General features: G+C 34.8%; 4 protein-coding genes across 6 annotated transcripts in view; 3 read left to right on the top strand and 1 right to left on the bottom strand.

The window, feature by feature from the left end:
• The first annotated feature begins 465 nt into the window (after nucleotides 1-465).
• Nucleotides 466-2,212, top strand: LOC114366615 (putative serine protease K12H4.7). The gene is made up of 2 exons (XM_028323545.1): nucleotides 466-1,354; nucleotides 2,189-2,212. Exons 1-2 carry the CDS (start codon nucleotides 470-472, stop codon nucleotides 2,210-2,212), a joined length of 909 nt encoding a protein of 302 aa, XP_028179346.1. The 5' UTR covers nucleotides 466-469.
• A 510-nt stretch (nucleotides 2,213-2,722) lies between these two features.
• LOC114366614 (putative serine protease K12H4.7) lies at nucleotides 2,723-3,864 on the top strand. Its single transcript, XM_028323544.1, has one exon. The coding sequence runs from the start codon at nucleotides 2,723-2,725 to the stop codon at nucleotides 3,833-3,835; it is 1,113 nt and encodes a 370-aa protein (XP_028179345.1). The 3' UTR covers nucleotides 3,836-3,864.
• Nucleotides 3,865-5,719: 1,855 nt separating this feature from the next.
• Nucleotides 5,720-7,166, top strand: LOC114366619 (putative serine protease K12H4.7). The gene has a single exon (XM_028323550.1). The coding sequence runs from the start codon at nucleotides 5,730-5,732 to the stop codon at nucleotides 7,164-7,166; it is 1,437 nt and encodes a 478-aa protein (XP_028179351.1). The 5' UTR covers nucleotides 5,720-5,729.
• Nucleotides 7,167-8,060: 894 nt separating this feature from the next.
• Nucleotides 8,061-22,084, bottom strand: part of exp (expansion) — a 104,264-nt gene continuing 90,240 nt past the window's right edge. For 2 of the 3 annotated variants that reach the window (XM_028323542.1, XM_028323541.1), the window contains exons 6-9: nucleotides 17,404-17,654; nucleotides 13,183-13,273; nucleotides 9,982-10,227; nucleotides 8,061-9,179 (exon numbers count right to left, since the gene is read on the bottom strand). In XM_028323542.1, the coding sequence (XP_028179343.1) occupies nucleotides 9,064-9,179; nucleotides 9,982-10,227; nucleotides 13,183-13,273; nucleotides 17,404-17,654 (704 nt within the window). In that variant the 3' untranslated portion in view covers nucleotides 8,061-9,063. Of the gene's footprint in view, nucleotides 9,180-9,813; nucleotides 10,228-13,182; nucleotides 13,274-17,403; nucleotides 17,655-22,084 lie in introns of all 3 variants that reach the window. The other variant, XR_003657032.1, reaches the window with a different exon arrangement.

The raw sequence follows: 22,084 nt of genomic DNA, 5'->3' as shown, positions 1-22,084 counted from the left end.
GTGTGCTGTTCCACGTGATTCAAGTCACGTGGAACAGCACACGCCAGCCTACCACCTCGACTTGGTATATAAATAAACCCTGTGTTCGGTTACCAACATACAGTTGTGTTCTTCAATATCAGTAACAATGATATTTTTGAAAGGGTTGTGGTTTTACGTTATAACCCTCCTCAATCTTAAAACTTGTTATGGATTCTTCCACTTCGAAGGAGATCATCATCTGCGAGATGATTCACCGCCAAAACCTGATGTAATACCTATTTATGAAGCTACGATGACGCAGCCATTGGACCACTTCGATCCTGCGGAAAATAGAACATGGGAGATGTATTACCACTATTTCAATTATACACATTTTAAACCTGGTGGGCCTCTTGTATTGTACATAGGAGGCAATCACCCCTATTACATTAATCAGATCGACAATTTTGTAATCAAGAATTTTGCAAAAGAAGTTAACGCTACCGTGATGATACCAGAACATAGATTCTACGGTAAAAGTGTTCCTAACGGCGATATGAGTGTAGAGAACTTGGCTTACTTAAGTTCGACGCAAGCTCTTGCCGATTTGAAAAACTTCATAGAATATATAAAGCGTGAAGATCTTTATAAAAATAGCAAAGTCATTGTCATCGGCGGTTCATACTCAGGAAATTTAGCCGCCTGGGCGAGGATGTTGTATCCCGATTTAGTAGACGCAGCCCTATCAAGTAGTGCTCCCCTGTTAGCTAAGTCAGATTTTTATGAATACCTTGAGGTAGTTGGTGATCTTTTCAAGAAATATGGATCTTCTGCTTGTTATGAGAAAATAGCTGAAAAATTCCAACGCTACGAAAAGTTACTGCAATCTGACGAGGGAATTAAGCAGCTTAAAAAAGAACATTCTATTTGCAAATGGACTGATATGAAGGTGCTGGAAAACCAACATTCCTTTTTTTACCACAAAATATCAGACTTTTCAAATTGGATAAAACTTAATAATCCAACACGGATACAAAATTACTGTAATCATATCATTACTTCAAATAGTATTCATGATTGGAAGTGGAACAAGCAATTGCAGTTTGATAATTCGTATCCCATTTGTTTTAACTATGACTTTGCCGATATGATTGAAGATATAAAAGAAAATGTTTATTTCAAACCATGGCTTTATCAGACTTGTACCGAATTTGGTTATATGGAATCCACTTCATCGAATAATCATCCTTTTACAAATAACTTACCGGTTTCATTCTTTTATAAAATGTGTACAGGCGTATTTGGCCCAGAATTTGATCAGGCACGTATGGAAGATGGTGTTAAGAAAACCAACGAAAAATATGGTGGCCGGACGCCAAATGTGGACAGAGTAGTTTTTGNCTTTAAGATTTTTATATTTTACAAGTATTCAAACATTTAGATAATAACGTTAAAAACATTTAAAAATCGAATGAGAACGTTTTCGACTTCTCCGCGGACGAAGTCGCGGGCAAAAGCTATTTGTAAAATAATTAGACTAAATTATTAAAAGTGCCTACCCAAAGTCATTATTCCACGCGGACGAAGTCGCGGGCACAGCTAGTAGCTCATAAGATAGGCCCCCACAATCAGCATATCTTTTTCATAAAGGTTACTAAACCTTTGTTTGTCACCTGTCATCCGCTTTGCAACGGAGGGATTAGTCGAACCTTAACTTCGAACTCCTCCTATGTTCTACTGATTAATTTCGTTGCGGGTCCAATGACAGTTGAACTTTCCCCCGGGACAAACTTGACCTTCACTGGTTGGGTTTTTTTTGGCGGTCAAGCTGTAGATCCTGGCTACACAGGAGTTGCAGTGGTGGGAAAGGGAGGTAGGAATAGTCCCGTATAGCTCCTTGCATGTGCCACCAACTATATTAAATAGAGACATACAAGGATGCAAATTTCGTTGAACTTTGCGCCAGTTTACGTCTTGCACTTGCTGTTAAATAATAAGCATACAAGCTACTTTTCCGTTTTACTTGCATGTATTTCAAACAAAAAGAAAGACTGCATCTAAACTATTTTACTTAGTTGTGGCGCTTTATCTCGGGCTTGTTAAAATGCAAAAAAAAAATTAAATAAACAGCCTATTATGCTTAATAATATTATTTGTCATTTCACCTACCCTATATTATAGGGTAGGTGAAATGACAAACCAATTTCCAATTGTTAATAATTCACAGTGTTTGTCAACAATTAGTGGCTAATGCTCTTATAACAGTTTTTAACAAAAGTTATAACATTTCAGCGAGTTTGTAAAGAAAAACAGGATTTTTTTTAAAAGTGCCCCTTTCTCCCCATAGTAACGTGTGCTGTTCCACGTGTCTTGAAAGCCTCGACTCGGTATATAAACCCTGTGTTCGGTTGACAAAATATACAGTAAGTTGTGTTCTCCAATATCAGTAACAATGATATTTTTGAAAGGGTTGTGGTTTTACGTTATAACCCTCCTCAATCTTAAAACTTGTTATGGATTCTTCCACTTCGAAGGCGATCATCATCTGCGAGATGTTTCACCGCCAAAAGGTGAAGTAATAGTTATTGACGAAGCTACGATGACGCAGCCATTGGACCACTTCGATCCTGCGGAAAATAGAACATGGGAGATGAATTACCACTATTTCAATTATAAACATTTTAAACCTGGTGGGCCTCTTGTATTTTACACAGGAGGCAATCACCCCTATAACATTAATCAGATCGTCAATTTTCTAATCATGAATTTTGCAAAAGAAGTTAACGCTACCGTGATGATACCAGAACATAGATTCTACGGTAAAAGTGTTCCTAACGACGATATGAGTGTAGAGAACTTGGCTTACTTAAGTTCGACGCAAGCTCTTGCCGATTTGAAAAACTTCATAGAATATATAAAGCGTGAAGATCTTTATAAAAATAGCAAAGTCGTTGTCTTCGGCGGTTCATACTCAGGAAATCTAGCCGCCTGGGCGAGGATGTTGTATCCCGATTTAGTAGACGCAGCCCTATCAAGTAGTGCTCCCCTGTTAGCTAAGTCAGATTTTTATGAATACCTTGAGGTAGTTGGTGATCTTTTCAAGAAATATGGATCTTCTGCTTGCTATGAGAAAGTAGCTGAAATTTTCCAACGCTACGAAAAGTTACTAAAATCTGACGAGGGAATTGAACAGCTTAAAAAAGAACATAAAATTTGCAAAGGGACTGATATGAAGGTCCTGGAAAACCAACATACCTTTTTTTACTATATCTTAACATATTTTACATCTATGGTACAAAATCCAACACAGATACAACATAACTGTAATCATATCATCACTTCAAATAGTATTCATGATTGGAAGTGGAACAAGCAATTGCAGTTTGAAAATTCACATCCCATTTGTTTTAACTATGACTTTGCCGATATGATTGAAGATATAAAAGAACATTTTTATTTCAAACCATGGCTTTATCAGACTTGTACCGAATTTGGTTATATGCAATCCACTTCATCGAATAATCATCCTTTTACAAATAACTTACCGGTTTCATTCTATTATAAAATGTGTACAGACGTATTTGGCCCAGAATTTGATCAGGCACGTATAGAAGATGGTGTTAAGAAAACCAACGAAAAATATGGTGGCCGGACGCCAAATGTGGACAGAGTAGTTTTCGTTAACGGAGACATGGACCCATGGCACAAACTTGGTGTTTTGACAGATCTTTCAGATGAAGCTCCGGCCAGGGTCATACCAGATGCGGGTCATTGTTCAGACCTCTGGTTTTTCGATGACGACGATAAATCCGAAAAGGTTGCAGAGGTCAGAGAGTTTACGATGAAGAAACTAAAGGAATGGATTGGAATGTAAAATACTCTCTTTATTAAGATTGTTGTGTATTTGGATGCCACTCTCAGGGTTGACATTTTAATATATNAAAATACTCCCTTTATTAACATTGTTGCATATTTTGATGCCATTATCAGGGTTGACATTTTAATATAATTATGTTTATTCGGGGTGACCTCTAGAACTATTTTTTCTTGGGTTTTCCATACTGATACAAACCTCCACGACTCAAGTGATAGCACAGCTTTTAATTCCAAACAGACGACAGAAAGAAGATAAGAGGCAGTAACAGTAACTGCCTTAATGCAAATATAATAAAAAAACAACAACTCTATCTTTGACAAAATCCTCATCGGTTTGTGTCATTGAGATACTGTTCACTTACGTCAGAATGAGGTTTACCCGCATAAAATACAAAATTCGAAATTCCATTGCAAATAAAGTATTTATCATACTCGGTGTCTTTTATTATTTTACTAACACACAACAAAAAAAAAAATGAAGTAGCTACCTACATAATGTTATTTTTAAAGACATTTATTTGAAATGAAATGAAATAAATTTATTTGCTTCAATTTTGATTGAGTAATACATTAAGGTGTTCTTAAAATGGTTTGTTCGTCAAAATCTACTTTATAAAAGCATGCAAACATTTTACATAATAATTTAATAGTAGGTATATAATATTCAATTTAATTTTATTTAATACATTAATATAATTTACATTTAAAATTAAATTTATTTATTGAAATAGGTAAGTGCAATTGACAACAAGCGATGCCATTTTATTTCATTTTAAGTAGTTAGTGTAAGTAGATACAGTGTACCTGCCTACAAAATAATTTATGCTATCGCATTAGGTTATTGACCTGTAAAGATAGTTTAAGTTGGTGAAAATAAATAAATAAATAAATAAATTTTTGAGTTGACATCAAAATCTACGTAGATTTTGATGTCAACTCAAAAATGGCATCGCTTACACCAGATTAGCCTACCTACTCTTAATCACAAAAAAAAGTTCGTAACCAGAACTACTTTATGTACTTAGGCACATACAAAGAATAAGTTGGTACTTATACACCATTCACTAAAATTTTTATGAATATTATCATTAGTAAGGTTCCAACATAGTGCTAGAACAAGCAAAAAGAAGAGTGTGTTAATACGAAGTTTATCAAGGTATCCGCTCGTAATTTTTTAAAATATTATTTTAATTTTGGTGGATGTTTACGAACATTTCTATAATGAACAAATGTTAAAAGAAAAATAGGCCATTTTGATAAGTGCCCCTTTCTCCCCTTAGTGACGTGTGCTGTTCCACGTGAATTGAATGACTCGACTCGGTATATAAATCTTGTGTATCCGCTCGCAATTCTGGTGGGTGTTTTATTTTACCCATGATTTTACGAACATTTCTGCATTCAAAATTAAACTATCATCTGTTTAAAAATTAGCCTCTGGTGGTTAATGGTTACTTAGGTAAAATAAAGAAATTAAATTTAATATACAAATTGGTTAACTTTGGTCATTGGCATATAATTTATATATGTTCAAAATTTAATTGCTAATTTAAGTAGGTAGTAGTTTTAATCACTTTGATTTTAGTTATTTCAATAAATTGAAGCTTACCCTTTGTATCTTTAACTCAAAAAAACTTAAAAAAAATAATTCACATTATGTTTTGAGCCATTGTTGTACTGATGGCCAACATTACTCAGATTGCCTGTAATTAAAATCTGTATAATTTCGGTTACTTTTTGTGTTCTAGCTACTTAGGCTACATTCAAGTGTGGAAGCTGAGTGTGAAAACTAACCGTGATAAGAAGCTTACGCCGAGTTTTCAGTGAGGTTAAATACTAGAGCTGAGCACCCGTTACGTGAAATCATTTCTGATTACCAAGTGCACTCATCGACTATGCTGTTTCTGTGTTTGGCAGTTGTATTGTTCAACACTGGCCGTACAAATGGCCTTTCGTTTCACAGTTTCGGCAACGAATTTGAATATATAGCGACAGAAATGAACGAATCGCTAGTAAATTTCGACACATCAGCTGTTAAAACGAGTTGGATGAGACAACCCGTAAACCACTTTGATCCTATTGATACACGGACATGGAAAATGAGGTATTTTCAAAGACATGACATGTGGAAACCAAAGAAGCCCATATATTTATTCTTGGGCGGCGAGGGTCCAGCAAGTCCTGTTTTCTTGAAGACCGGCATAATGTACGATCTAGCAAACGAGACGAATGGAGCTATGTTTGCATCCGAACACAGGTACTATGGGAAAAGTAAGCCGTTTCAAAATTTCACTTCAGAAAATTTGGCGTATCTGAGCGCTAGACAAGCACTTGCTGACTCAGCCAGATTATTGAAGTTAATTAAATCAATGCCTAAATTTAGATCATCGAAAGTAGTGGTAGTTGGTGGATCGTATTCTGGAAATTTAGCTGCGTGGATGAAATTATTGTACCCTGAACTAGTGGATGCAGCAATAGCAAGCAGTGCGCCCGTTTTAGCGAAAAAATATTTCTACGAATACCTAGAAACTGTTAGCGATGACTTCGAACAATACGGACCTGCCGGCTGTTGGGACAAAATTGCTGCAATGTTTTCAAGATATGAAAAACTTTTTCAGAGTGACGACGGAATCGAAACGTTAAAAGTTGAAGAGAATATTTGCGATAGTTGTGATATGAGCAAATCGGAAAATAGGGAACTTTTCTTCATGGAGAAGGCCTCCCAATTTATGTATCGAGCCCAGTATGGTAATCCTGGAGTCATCAAAGATTATTGTGAGAGCAACTTTACTTCGAATTTTAGGAAAGTGAAAAATCAAAACTTAATTTGGAATGAAAGAAGCGAGTGTTATTACTATGATTTCGATGAGATGATTGTAAGTATTAGGAGCATTGATTGGTTGACTGCTTGGATCTATCAGACTTGCACCGAGTTCGGTTACTTTCAAACTGGGTCTTCTGATGACCAGCCGTTTACTAAAAACATTTCGGTAGAATTTTACTACAGGATGTGTACCAAGTTGTTTGGGCCAGACTTTAATGAAGAAAGAGTTGACAGAGGCGTTAGAGATAGCAATAAATTGTATGGAGGTTTGAAGCCTAACGTGAGTCACGTTGTGTTCGTAAATGGTGACATGGATCCATGGAGCAGATTGAGTGTCCTAGAAGACTTGTCCTATGAATCGCCAGCCAAAATTATCAGTCAATCGTCGCATTGCAGAGATCTGTTTTCTGATAGAGAATCGGATCATGAGGAACTAAAAGATGCAAGGGCGTATATTAGATATCTCATTAAAGATTGGATTGGTGAAGGCAATTATAAAAAACCATAAGCCTTTCTAAAGGTTTTCTATCTTGATGAACGAATACATTTTTGTCAAGGATTTGAAATAATAAAGCAATTAATTACAAAATTATTGTATTTATCCATACACGTTTCCTTAAAATAGGTTACTCATTATCCAACACCCTGCGTTACATAATACATTTAGGATGTTGATAAGTATTTTTAATGTTTATACTAGTATATTCGTTATATAAGTGTACAAAACTGCTATTAAACTCTAAATAATAATACAAATAATTATTTAATTTAACAACAATGACCTTTATTTAAGTAATTTAGAACGAATCTAACGTCTCGACAGTTCCAGGACTAAAGAAGAAAGAGAGTCTAGACCAAATTTTAATGTTGTCATTGTCTAAAACCTTCGAAAAAATATTTGGAAAATTCAAAATAAGAGCAATTTTATCACCTGACGACGACTCAATTTATAAATCCTTTATTTCATGTATTCTATTTTAGCATAGTCGTAAAAAGATACAATGGTAACCTGCGTAGCACCTCCGAATATACAATTTTGAATGTACATTATTTACTGCTGTTTATAAAAATATAACCACATTATATTTTTCCAAAAAAGACTACTGTTAAAAGAATAATAGTCCCTTTAAGAAACATAATTTTTTAACAAGCTCAAATTAACCACATTTTAACGTTGTATTAAAAGTACAAAAATAAAAATGTGACATATACATTAATATAAAAAATCTTTTACAATAAATTACATACAAATTATTATTATTAATTGTACAGAACTAAATATCCATTACACGTAATTGAGTATTAAAAGATATTGTAACATATTAAAGTGATACACTGTTTTTTTATAATAAAATGATTATACTCGAATATATTTACAAAAGAGCTTATTTAACTTAGGTACTAAGTTTATATTATTGCTTTCTATAACAACTACACATGTATGTGATTACATTTAACTTATGTTGTGACAAAGACTTGTAAGGTACTTATTAATAAACATACAAAATAACTCCTAAACTATGAAACAATTTGAAATAAAACTTGGTATTTACACGGAAAATTCCAAAGTTGTTGCTAGTCAATTGAAAATACTATTAAACATAAATTACATTATTTATGTCACAAGCCGTTTTCTATGTGATGTTACAGTATTAATTTACTCTGTGTGTTCTCTGTAACATCTTTTATTTCTTTTAAATAAATGAAAATAAAAGAGACAGAAGGTGTGAGAACACTGCACGAATTTGGATTTCAACATTTACTAGTTCCTAATAAATCATTCCCAACCCTGTATTGACTAGGATTGACACCTTAAATATTAAGAAAGAAAAACCTTAATAAACAAAATCAAGTATGAACACACTGATATCGTCGAAAGTGGCAGTGATTATTTAAAACACACAATATCTTAAATACTTAATTCTAATCATGTATCAAAATGGTAAAATTCGCGTCTTACAAACTTCAATCTTATCAACAAAAACTACACAAGTTAAAGTCTGCGATGGTTTTAAAAACTAAATTCGTAATTTTACAGCATTGCCCAGTTCAATTCGTTTGCTCTTCAAAGCGATTTTTGAGTGATACATTGTCAAAAGCTGCTTTGAAATCGATAAACAGAAAACGATTTGACTAATAATTTACAACTGTGTTATATATTTACATGTCAGGGCATACTGTCTGAATATCGCTACGTCTATTTGTTAGAAAACTCGAAAGTTTAACATCGATGTGACCATATTCAGTAAAACCAATCACAAGGTCAACCTTTGAGATAATCAATCAAGCTACAGATTCTAAAATTTCTTCAGACAATTGTCTCGATAATAATTTATATTTTTTAGATTATGTCATAGATTGGTCTCGTGGTTTTTAGTGGTATTCTCCAGTGCAATTGATGGGGTTTAGTCCCATTCTCCGATGAACATGTGGCGAGCGTTGGGTGCCGGTGGAGGCGGGAAGCCGCGGCCAGGCATGGGTAGTCTGCCGTATATCGCGTATGGGTCATAGTGATCTCCATCTGCAAGATTGTGTCCGTTAGTCGTGCGTGAGTGGGGGCCAATGATTTATACAGGTGTGCCTTTGCTTAGCGTTAAACTTTTCAAATTTGCGTATGCATTAGACGTTAATACTTCTTTTTAAGCTCCAATTTTATTATGTGCGCGATGTACGATCTTTTAAACCCAATCAGTGAATTTATTCTTCCGGCTTAGGTTAAAGGGCAAGGGCACATCTTAGATAAATCAATGGTGTGATGCTTCATCCAAGTGGTAACGCCTGCCTGTACAATCGCAGTGGCTTGTTCATATACGGAAACGTTGCAGCGATTGTATTCACTGTCGATGTGTTATTCGTCAAACGTACGATTTTAATCTGGGTAAATCAGAAACTACGGTCAAAGGTGTTTAAGGAAAGTTTCAATAGAACATTCGATAGAATTCAAAGGACTACTAACACTACCATTCATAGCAAAGCTTGCAATGCTGAAAGATTGGGATGCGCAGACATAAGAGAACTAGGAAAGAACAGTATCAGAAGATTGTAGTAGTAAGTGAACACAGAAGTGTAGAAGTGAAGATAAGTGAGTTAAGATACCAGCTACAGGCAGAAAGTGCTACCAAGCTAAGCGTTTGAAATACGGAAAGTTTAAATACCAAGATTGGAGCGGAGATTCCGCGCCGAGGCGGTGTGATTTTAGTGCGGGGTTAATCTTATGTACACCTAGCGCGGTTGCTGGATGACGATCGGTCGCAGCCGTTGGTCCCTGTTAGGATAGAATTGGTACATGAGCTTTTCCTTTCTGGGGGGTCTTTCGTACGCACCGATTCCGCTCTCGTAGGAGCGAGCGTGCCAGAGCGCCGCGGGGGGCATGGGAGCGTGGGCGAAAGGGGCCATGTGTGGCGGGAAGGGGCCAGGGTGGGCGTGGGCCACGCTGTAGCGCTTGCTGGGAACGGGCATCGGCGCCTCCTTGAGGGTCAGCCGCTCAGTCATCGCCGGCAGAACTTTGGCCCCGTTCGTCTTTACGAAGTTGGGCACGCGGGCGCGCAGACCGCAGTAGTACGGGTCATCTGAAACAAAGTTGCACGGAAAGTTAATTTTTTTTACAGTCAAAATATGATTGTGATGAGGTGGAAAATTGTGTATGAAATATATTATTACAAAACGATATTTTAATATTTTGTAATTCAACTATGTCACTCAATGAATTTTAAAAACTGAAAATTATTTTCGAACACCCTTATTGCTTGAATTTTATTAACTTATATTTACTACAAATTAATTGACGCTTAATTCAATGATGCTATATGTAAGTACTTATTAAATAAATTCGTTTTCGCTTGCTCCCGTAAAATTTATTCAAACTCAGAAAACCCCATAACTAAACACTTGATTTGACCCTTAATAAATGTGGACCTAGAGTAGATCCTTGGGGAACCCCAGTGGCATTAACGCGGCAAAATGTTAATCGTGTTGCTGCGCACACTCACAACACGCGTGCACGTTCCTCGTCCTACGTTCCAAATACCGCCAATCCAAATATCAAGGATATGCCGAAATGCCAACGAGGTTGCGACACCGGAGCATTGTCTCGGTGTAACCTCTGCACTGAATAGTGTTGCTATGATGACAGACGATATAATTAAGCTGAAACTAATAAATCCTGCGCGTGAATTCAGATTATACAGGAGATGCAGTGCTGTAAATGTATGGAGTCCCAAAAATCACAATTAGTGTTGTGTGGTTTTGAAATTATACTTAGCTAAATTTCGTGTTGTGTACGTAGCTTTTCAAAAAAAATGTTTTATCAACTTTGAATTCATTTTTTTAATCAATTGATTATTAAAAAACATTATTTGAATTATGAACGATATAAAAATTATGAAGGCCTTTGTTTTCTTAATTGGGATTTTATAAAAAAATATTTCACCAGTTTGTGACCTTCAGCCATCACATATTTGATGAATGAAATGCGACGCTCTTCAAACAGGCATAGTGAAGTGAACTAGAAACGTCACACTCGATCATACATACTGAATTGAGAAACGATAAACGTGACTGGATACATTTGCCCCTAGGTAGAGTCAACACTTTGGACACTATTACAACAAGCTCTACATAGATTTCAATCAGGATCAAATGTCATAATAGCCACGGTTGATTTGTTTTATAACCACTCATTGCAACACCTTTTATGATTACTAGAACGCATTGGATATTTGGATATCATGCAACACTTTGTTTACATTTTCTCGAAGATTTCCACTATCCTTAAGAACTTTTTTCCCCAGGATCTAGCGACCGACAAATCTTACACCTTTTGATTTTGCCGCTCGCGTTTCTTTCTTGAAGCAATCATATTTCAGAGTTTTCAATGTTATCGAGTATATTAAAACGTATAAATTCAAAAAGGTACTTTAACAAAATTTATAGAACGCCTTTTGTGCCTTATCAGACCGCGTAAAAGCTTTTCTGGGCTGAATGTGAATTTCGCGTTTAAGTAAGAGCCCTATCACACATGCGGTTTTTCAAATAAGTAATAGGTACCCACTACAGCAAAAAATTCTTAACTATACTTAATTATACTCCGGACAAATATCTTATGAATTTATGCTTCTCAATCCCCTGTTCTTTCTTTTATGAAGGTGTCACAATATTTCAACTGAATTCTATAATGTTTTCCTAATAGAATACAGTGTTTTACATACAGGGTTGATAAATGATAAATGTAAAAAGACACGTAATAAGTTTTTCGTGTTTGGACTTAGAATATTAATACTTATTAGGAAATACCATATTCTGAAGACAATTACCAAAATCTAAATAATTCCCATGTGTCATCCCCTTATTCTCTATTTCAATATTTTACCCCGAGGGCGGTAAATCTGAACGCTGGACGTGTATTTATAAATGATGATCTGTCGGCCCAACACTGATATTGATATAATGTTCACACTTCGCCTTGTTCACTTCAGTCGGCCACCATAAATACAGGGCAACTGACAGGTGTCAGCCTTACACGCGCTATACAGGTTAATACACGACAGATTCCCTTGATAAGCCAAGAATTGCTATTCGAGAGGCTATTTACGTAGATAATCCTGAAAGAAGACCTTTTAATGTCCATCCGGCAAATGTCAGCAATTTACCATCCCGTAAGATTAAAGTGTTGGACAAAATATTAAAATGGTTACTAGCACCTCAGGTGTTGGTAAAATAAAAATAAGCAATGATTTATAGGGAGTAAAAATGTTGATACCTACTTAGTATCCTTAAGTAAGGTTATATTTTTTGTCTACTTACTCTCACTTCCTATAGTAGGTAACTTTTTTAGTTTGGTAAAGTTTGGTTTGGGTTTTTTGGGGTATTCTGTTTTTTTCTTAATTCCATGTGTATGAATAGTAGGTACTTCATTTTATTGTATACCTTTAGCAGTAAATACATCTAGTTTTCTTAAATTTATGACTTCTCTGCTTTCAATTAGTGAAATAACTTAAACGAATTAAACTGAACTTTTTAAAACAAGTTTCATTAAGGCAAGTATTTATTGAGGCGTAATGCCCAAACATAGGCGATGCCATTTTAGACGCGTGCGCCGCCTTAAATATACTGTAATAGCCGACGCTGGCGGGCATACTGTTCAAGGTTCGACTCCTGCACGGGACAATTTATAGTCGCCTTGTAATTAATGCTGCAATTGTTGAGTATATTTTGAATTTTTTTCGGTTTGCTTTTACTTTCGCTTTCGTTGGGGTTTATTTTTAGATGGTTCTAAAAATAACTGTTTACTCAAGGCACGGTTCTTTTGATTTTTAAAAGTTCATTCATGGTTAAATCTCCAAGGTATAACTTACTAAAACTGAGTTGCACCATCTTACTTTAAACTTTAACAAACTTCAAAAATCTATCAAACTCTATACCAAAAACACCGGTTATTGTTATAGTTAGTACGGTTAAAATAAGTTGGAACAACTCAGCCTTAGTTTTTACTCAGTCTTTGGCAATATTATTATCAATTAACTTACCATATTTCTTGTTGTCTTTGCCCTTGTCAGATTTGCCCCTCGGGAACTGCGTTGGGACGCGCCCGTTCTCCTCTATGTCGTCGTAGTCCGGCTGAAAAGGAGATATAAAAATACAATTACACAAGTATATAAGAATTTCAATATATTTATTTATAAACGACACATAAAAAGGTAGGTCATATAAAGCTTATTGTACTTTTTTATAGTAACTTGGGTCTACGATTATAGTATGACGATGAATGATGCTCATCGCCCTATAGTTTGGTACCTCTATGTAAATTTTATTTTATTTGTATTTATACAATCTTACTTCATAGTACAAAAATTTAATCTGATAAATTAGTATTAGGGTCAACTAATATGTTTAAAAAAATAAACAAACATTAGACTCTAGAAGTCGTTTCTAAAAACAAAAAATGGAGTTACAATAAAATGCGTAGGCGCAGTACAATCTTTTAGCACAAGATCCGATCGCATCTGCAAGCTCATATAGTAGGTGGATCTTATCACACAGCGCGAATTATTAGCGCCACCCTGTATTTCCCTTTTACACTAAATTACATTGCGATAGATATAGGGTGTGAATAAAATGTTAAACTACAACGGCGCGTACGCACGAACAAAGTTTACTACGGAATATAGCTGTAAGCATAAAAGGTTTTCTTGAGTTTTTTTTTACTGTTAGCTATATTGTAAACAAAATACAAATAAAGGCAGACTTAAATGGAAATACTTCGCTATTCAAAATATGAAAGTGTTATATTCAATAGGGTTAAAAATAGAACGTCTTTTATCAATGCCCTCTGTACTAAATCTGCCGATATAGAAATTGTAAGTAAAAGACATACAAAAGACATTGTTCATTTGTATAACTGCAGCCGCCTCGATGGCGCTTCGCGTAAACGAATAAGAAATATCGACATCGAATATCGATATTTATCTCGGAGGTGAGATTGAAGCGAGATATTGGGACGTCACTATCGCGTCTTTGAAAAGTCTAGTTCACACTATATCAGAGGAATGGGAGTCCTTAGAACATTGCTACGAATAAAACCTCCTTAACAAAGAATAATAATCATGCATCGATTTTTAACTCATTTTCCAGTTATCGTTGCGTAGGTAAGAGATAATAGTTTAGGTACTGAAAAAAACTTGATACTTATCTAATTCATACTTCAAAACAAAAATCGATATCAAGATGTAAAGTAGTTCAATTTTAAACAACGACTCCTATTGATAAGTATCAGAAATCGACAGCATTTCAAATGTTACATAAAACAAGATTACGTATTAAATCTGAACCGGTGAACTAATCTCGATAGCCCAGTAAGGATCAATTTAGCGATGATTTACATAACATCTGTCGGTGACATATGAGATTAGAATACTAATGTCAGTCCATCGGGCGGTATTGTTGATCCATCAGCTATCGTAACCCGTCCTGGTAACGAATTCCGAATAACTTGGGCAATAAATATTTTATAACATCCGTTCAGATATTTTAATGTCAAATCAATTAGTAATGCAGACAATGTGAGAGTATGTGGGGATCGTTTAACATATTTTTTTATGTGGTTAATGTGTGATAATATCTAAAATTTGTCACTTCTTAACCCTTTCGTGTTGCCTCTGCTTTTATAACCTCTCAGGTATTTTATGTATGTAAGTTAAGAATTAAATCTAAAAGCGTTAAGTAAATGTAAAAAAATACCAAACTAAGCTTAGGAAGAACGCTGTTAACAGACTTAGGTATATTAGTTACTTTTCCGATTATTTTGTACCCTTGTCAAGATAAATGTCTCACATCAATGGATTTTGCGATCTTTAGCTAAGCGTTTTCGGAAACATTTTTCCTGTTCACCGACCGCTAAACGAAAGAAGTGATCATTCACTCTAAATCCGATTACGTTAAGGGATTCAATCTGCATAAATTGCATTTTATCATTAATATATTGCATTTATTTTATCTTGTGGTTGACAAATGAGGAACTTGGAACTCTTTTATTGGAGTTTTTGGGAATGAATTTGATTTAGTTGTTATCAAATTATGATTTCGGTTTATTTTTCTAAATATATTCTAAATTATAATCAGTGGAAAGCTATAAGTACTGACTTTTAAACTGAAAAGAAATAAAAAAACACTCGGAATATAAAAGCCAAAAAATATAATACTCTGTCCCTACGGCTTTATACATATACAATCGTACATTATAATTTGTACCATATCAGCGATTAAGACAAACATCACGGCAAACATGAATCGGAGGCGTCAGAACAAAGTCAGTCCCCACACCCCACTAGTTGCCTGTTTCATCCTTCATGTAACTTTAATTTTGCTTCTCATTTCAACCTCTTATTCGCTGGTGCGTTTTTATTTCAAAATCAAATTAAGATGGCGGAAAAAAGTGTGGAACAAATAAGGCTTGCTATTATTTTTAAAATTGCATCAATTATAGTAAAAGAAAAAGTGAAACGTAAATTGCTGTAAATCTCTGGATGTGCGACTGGGCAAGTGAAATTTTAGTTCCACTTATGGTGTTGCTTTGATTCGACTCCGCCAGTTGTATAGAAAGTTAGAATGACAAGTTTTTGTAAACTTGCTCTTACATTGAAGTAGATAGACAATGACATGCAAAATGTTAATAATATTAGCAAGTAATATTAATATTCTTTGTTGAGATGTCTTGTTATTTATTTAGCAAATCAATGCAGCTTTTGGGGAACTGATATCATTGGAATATTATATAATTTTTTATTTATAAAGTTTTAAAATGCTAACTTTATTGTTTCAAAGTTGGTATACAAGCAAACTTCCACATAATATGGCTCTTACAAGTACTACAAACGTTCATGACTGTGGGTATTAATGATCGTCAATAAAATTGATTTGTTGCAAAACAATACCTACTTATAATCAAATTAAGTACCTCTTTTCCCATACGAATATCGTCAAATAGCATAATTTATTACCCAAACCATTTTATTTCCTCAATTTATTTCGGGACCTCGCCTTTTTTCTTCCGGACCTTAATGCATGAAGTAATGACGTTGTAATGCACAATGCAATTTTCACTTGCAACAAATTACTCGGGGAATCCAAACCGCATTCGATGTGTATCGAATTGCAAGTGGCTTGTATGAAATCAAGTTTGCATTGTTCAGATGCGAGTGAATTGAATCAGGTGTCGTTATTAAAGTCAATGTCAAAACTGGGGAAAGAGCAGTAGTCTCGTATCACAATTGACTTTCTGTATAAGCTGTCATAAAGTGCCTGTCCATAAAATATGTAGAGCAAACGGAACCTATGACGTCACTTTTTCACGAACTGACTGTATTAATTTCAGTGCCATTACAGAGCCAATAAAAATCAAATGCCTTTGTCTCTTGAAGTTGACAGCAGGGTTTTAAAATTAGTTTTTATAGCTCAGACGGCAGAAGAGATGAAATATCTCTCTTTCTCACAGTGTGTATGTGTGTGTCTAAGAGACTACTATACACATTCTGTATCGTTTCATAGTGTTTGTACTTACTGAATCTGTGTCTATTACGCGTATATGAAGGGCAAAGCAGGCTCGCTTCAAATGTGTTGAAAATTGAATTACCAGTGGCCTGTGGCAAAAATTGCCTTATGATTAGCCCCTCGGAATTACTTACATAATATAAAAATTGCTTTATTAGATTTGTAACGATAAACGTCATGGCGTAATAGTCAAAATGGTCGATAATGTTGAAAGATTTTCAAATGCGAGGACAATGCAGGTCAATTGTTTTATTATGATAGTTATAGTTCGATTAAATGATATGTTATGGGAATTAAATGAGGCTTTTATTATGCTATAGGCTGTGGTATTGGCGTAACGTGATTACACACACGAAAGTGTACTATAATAAGCAATAAAGTATTGAGTATTGATCGCATTAATTTGGATACTCCAATTTCTTTAGTTCTGTAAGAGTGTTAAAAATGTGCCAGAGATCCAGGAAGTCCCGATAAGATTTTTTTTATTCCCATTTTCTGGTAAACAATAGTTACCAAATCAGAGCCCGCCTACGTATTGTTACAAGTGCTACAGTTATAATTCTGAAATCGCTTAAGTAGAGCGTTTTTTGTACGTAACAACTAAGTACTTTGCTTCACGAAACTATTTAAAAGTTGTTAAGTTTGTTACTTTGTCTATGCATTGAGATAAAATGATTAATAAAAATTACAACCATACAGACCTTGGGAATATCAGCGGGCCCGTAGCCATTCTCCCTAGGCGGCAGCTTGGGAGGCTTGTCGCCTCTCCTCTGGCCCATCTGCATCATCAGCTGCTCCCTCGTAGCCGCGACCACGCCGTGCCCGTTGTGGCCGTAGCCGCCTGAACTGCCGCTCGACCCGGAGCCGTTGGCGTTTGAACTGGCAATGCTGTAGGGGTCTTCATCCGGGATCGGGATGCGAGGCCGGTTCTTGATGTCCATGGGTCTTTGGACTGTGGAAGAGAAGGTTTGGTTAGAAAATACTGAAGTGAGAATATAAGACGTACAATAATGGCTATTATGACAAAAAAGAGCATGATAATTATAGGGTAATTAAAGTCCTTGGACTAATAAAGATTTTTTAAGAAATAAAGCGTGATTTTCGGTGACATTATCTATTTCTATCCGAGACTTGTGAACCCCTGTGTGTGTGAGATTTAAAGCAGTTTATATGAGAGATAAGTATAGCCTGTCCGTGTTTTTTTTTTTGTTAATGACACGTACAGGCCCTAAATAATATAATAATAGTCCTTAATAGTTGCAAAGTAAAATGTATTTGATAACGTTCAAAGCAACTAAATTACCCGTACAAAATTAACAAACTGCACCATAAGGTCCCAGCACCGACCGTTCACAATTGGCAACATTTATCCGTGTTGCAACTTGGAGCAGCATGAGTGGAGTCGTGATGCTCAGATCGGATGGCAATCAGACCTGTTCACGACTCAACCTATGGTTATTAGCCGTTTAGGGACCGAACGTCATTATTTCATCTCGCACTAAATGTGCATAAACGAAGGCAGAACTATTATAGACAATTGTTTGGATATTGCGAGGTTTTTACGTAATTTTTATGGGTCTTTAAGAATTACAATATTGTGTCAATTCAATAAAATTCATTTTGGAAATTTATTGTCCTTTTCTGCTTCTGAACAATAAAGTACCAAGGTTGGTACTTTATCAATAATAAGAAGAAAAATGCCAGCCTTTTTTAAAAGTTTATTGGTTTTGCGTCGCAGAAGATGCTACGAGGAAGTCTTCATTTAAATGTAGTTTATTGTAAGGTAACCACCAATGTTTAATTTTTAGTTCAGTATAACCAACAAAGTTAAGATACATTTCTAGATTTTTATTACTTGTGTTTATTTTTATAAATAAGCTTCAAGAACAAAGAATCGTGAGGTCGTTCGTAGATTATTCCATAAACAGACATTATAAGACGAAACAAAAACTCATATTATTTAGCCAAACGATTAATTGAATCATTTTATGAGGATCCCATCTTTTTATAGTTGCCTTAAAATGGCAGTTCGAACTACAGCAATAAAAGTTTCTAAAGCAATTTTATCGTGGCCATATATTTCATCACCAAATAGAGCCAAATTATGTCTCATAAAAACAGTTCAATATTTGCACAACTACATAATTGATTTATAGGTATGTAGATACGCACCTATTCATAACATTCCTTAGTTTTTCATATGTAGTTTTCGATTCTTTAGTCCTTTTATAAGCTGCTCAACTACCTATTTCAGAAAAGTTCCAAAACCCAAGGGGGTTCCTTTGTATTATTTCAGGCATTATATTAAAGAGTAGAAACCTCCTATAATTTTATGATCAATATAGGACTTTTCCCATTTCTGCATCTTCTGTAGTCAGGTAGGTACTACTCATATTCATATTATTTATTTATTTGCTCACTAAGTGTAGGCACTACTTGACCATTAGACCTCACTTTAGTCGGGGAATTATTCTCAATGGATCCGCAACAAAATTATCAGAAGCTTTATTTCCAGTCCAAAGCTGTGTTGACAAGTGACGACCAAAGGCACGGAGAAAGCTTTAAGAAAGTCTTGCTTTATATGCCTCATATCAAGTCATAGATAATAATCGATTGCTCTTCAACAAAAGTGTTGTCCTAAATGTTTGAATACATTCTGCATTAATTACCGAGCATGATCGAGCTAAACCATAATAAATTGAGCAACTCCAAAAGCAATAGCCAATTACTGAGCTACCCTAATTACGAACGCTTTGATTGTAATTATTAGTTGAATGGAAGGCAGTGATTATGATAATCTGTCTATAAATCGCCGGAATGAAACTTAAACAATTGAACTATGGGCGACTGGTTTTAACTTGGGATTAGGAAGTTGCGCTAATAGCTTAACATTAAATAAATTGCTTTCGTGGAGTGCGGTATGACAAAATATTGTACGAGACATATTAAATGTTTTATAGCAATTATTATAACTTAAGTAACAATGGTTTCAATTATATTTACAGCAAGGTCATATCAAAACGATTGTTAATATGCTGTATTGATTGTATTGACTTTGCGATACCTAGTTTTAAAGGAATTACCGAGAGACAGCCTAACTATAAGTAAGTACATCTTTAACTTACGTAGGCATTATTTTAAACTAGGACTGAGATTTTAAGCCGCGTGTTACCATTGTTTATGAAACTTCTCAGACAATAAAACTGACCAAAGCTAATGTTAACTTAAAACAGTGATGTTATGGACAGATATAAACATTTCGCACATCTCTACTTTAAAAGATGTCGTCTGGAAATACCGCAGACGATATGCCCCAACGGGATTAGAATCCAGATTAGTTTACTCAATGTACAACAAAAATAATACAGAAAGTCCACTCCATTTAAACAATGAGACGACGTTTAATAAAATACCATTACTACTACTTACTTGGGTTGGGACAGCAGCTCTAATAATTTCATGAAGCTTCAGTACCTGTCTCTCAAACATTCAAACATCATCAGCATTTAATTTTGAGGTGTGAAAAAATATCTAAATGAAACTGACTTTACATAACTTGAAGTGTAAGATTTTCAACCGACTTCAAAAAAGGAGGAGGTTCTCAATTCGACCCGTATGTTTTTTTTTTCTATGTTTGTTACGCGATAACTCCGCCAATTATGAACCGATTTGAACAAATCTTTTTTCGGCGTATAGGTAATATCTCAAGGGTGGTCCCATTTAAATTTAATAATAAAAAAAACAACCCCCAAGGGTGGAAAATTGGGGATGAACTTTTTTATACGCAATATCTCCGCCGATTATAAATCAATTTGAACGGTTATTTTTTTGTTGAATAGGTATTATCAAAAGGGTGGTTTCATGCGAATTTGAAGAAAATATTTCACCCCCAAGGGTGGAAAATTGGGGATGAACTTTTTTATACGCAATATCTCCGCCGATAATGAACCATTTTTTTTTGGTCTCAGTGTACTGCCTACCTTCAGTGGTAACATCAAGGTAATAATTAGTTAACTAAAAAGCAAGAAATAAGTAAAATTTTATAAAAAAAAATAAAACCGACTCCAGGCAAACTTTACATGTTTCATAATCTTGGCACCGACTCCAGAAGTATCAATCATGGTATACCTACATAAATATTAATAATTAATTCGTCCTAATAAATAAGTAGGTAATTAGTAATTATTTTTCTACGTTTTAGTGTAGGTTTTTTGGAGTCGGTTTTATTTTTTTTTAATAAATTTTACTTATGTTTTTACCTAAGCATCATTATTGCACTTAATGTTATCAATTTATTACACTTTATTGATAATTGCTTGGTCATTAAATGCCCGTTGTTCAGTTACGCCAAATAGATCAAACTTCAGATACCTACTCGAGTGTCAATGTCCTTACCACAAAATGGAATTACTGCGCCTATTTACACTGTGGCCAATGACCGGCATACAAATTAAAGAGACCACTGATACGGCGATTACTTCTATGCCGTGAAAAATACGTGGGTCTATTCACAATGTGGGTATGAATAAATATGGCGTGGATGGACGAAACAACACAAGAAATGTTATCGGAGAAACAATAAAACAATCTAGGCCGTTAATATGTGACTAGATCATCAACGATATAAAAAATAATGCTCAAACACTAGTAAGTGTTTATGTGTCTTTTTTCTATAAATAACCACTCTACTACTTGATTTTGAGTAGGGTCGTGTCGCCTGTTGGCGTCCAAATGACGAATTACAAAACAATGGAAAATAAAATAACCATGAAATGTTGAAATTATAATCAGGTTATCCCCTGAATGACAGGTGACATTTTAATGTGTTTTCTATTTTTAAAGAGTGATCCGTCAGTAGGACCCAACTGGATATCTTAGCGTAACTCTTATTTGCAGACAAAATAACATGCAAGTAATTAGAAAATATGGCAACTTTGCAGTTTTAATAAATGCTATTTCGCAAAAAAAAATGTTTAGTATGATTTGCCGTCGACTGTACATAAGTATCATTCAGACTGAAAANTGTCAATTAGTATTAATTGAAGCATTATTCAATAAAATTCATTTTGGAACTTCATTGTCCTTTTCTGCTTTCTGCTTCTGAACAATAAAGTACCAACCTTTTTCTTCTTATCAATAATAAGAAGAAAAATGCCAGCCTTTTTTAAAAGTTTATTGGTTTTGCGTCGCAGAAGAAGCTACGAGGAAGTCTTCATTTAAATATAGTTTATTGTAAGGTAACCACATGTTTAATTTTTAAGTTCAGTATAACCAACAAAGTGAAGATCATTCTACATTTCTAGATTTTTATTACTTGTGTTTATTTTTATAAATAAGCTTCAAGAACAAAGAATCGTGAGGTCGTTCGTAGATTATTCCATA

The sequence above is a fragment of the Ostrinia furnacalis genome, unplaced genomic scaffold, assembly GCF_004193835.3.
Source record: "Ostrinia furnacalis isolate ACB-3 unplaced genomic scaffold, ASM419383v2 OfSCF0641, whole genome shotgun sequence".
NCBI classification, from domain to species: Eukaryota; Metazoa; Arthropoda; class Insecta; order Lepidoptera; family Crambidae; genus Ostrinia; species Ostrinia furnacalis.
The sequence above is the reverse complement of the archived record's forward strand: the minus strand, read 5'-3'. Positions and strand labels throughout refer to the sequence as shown.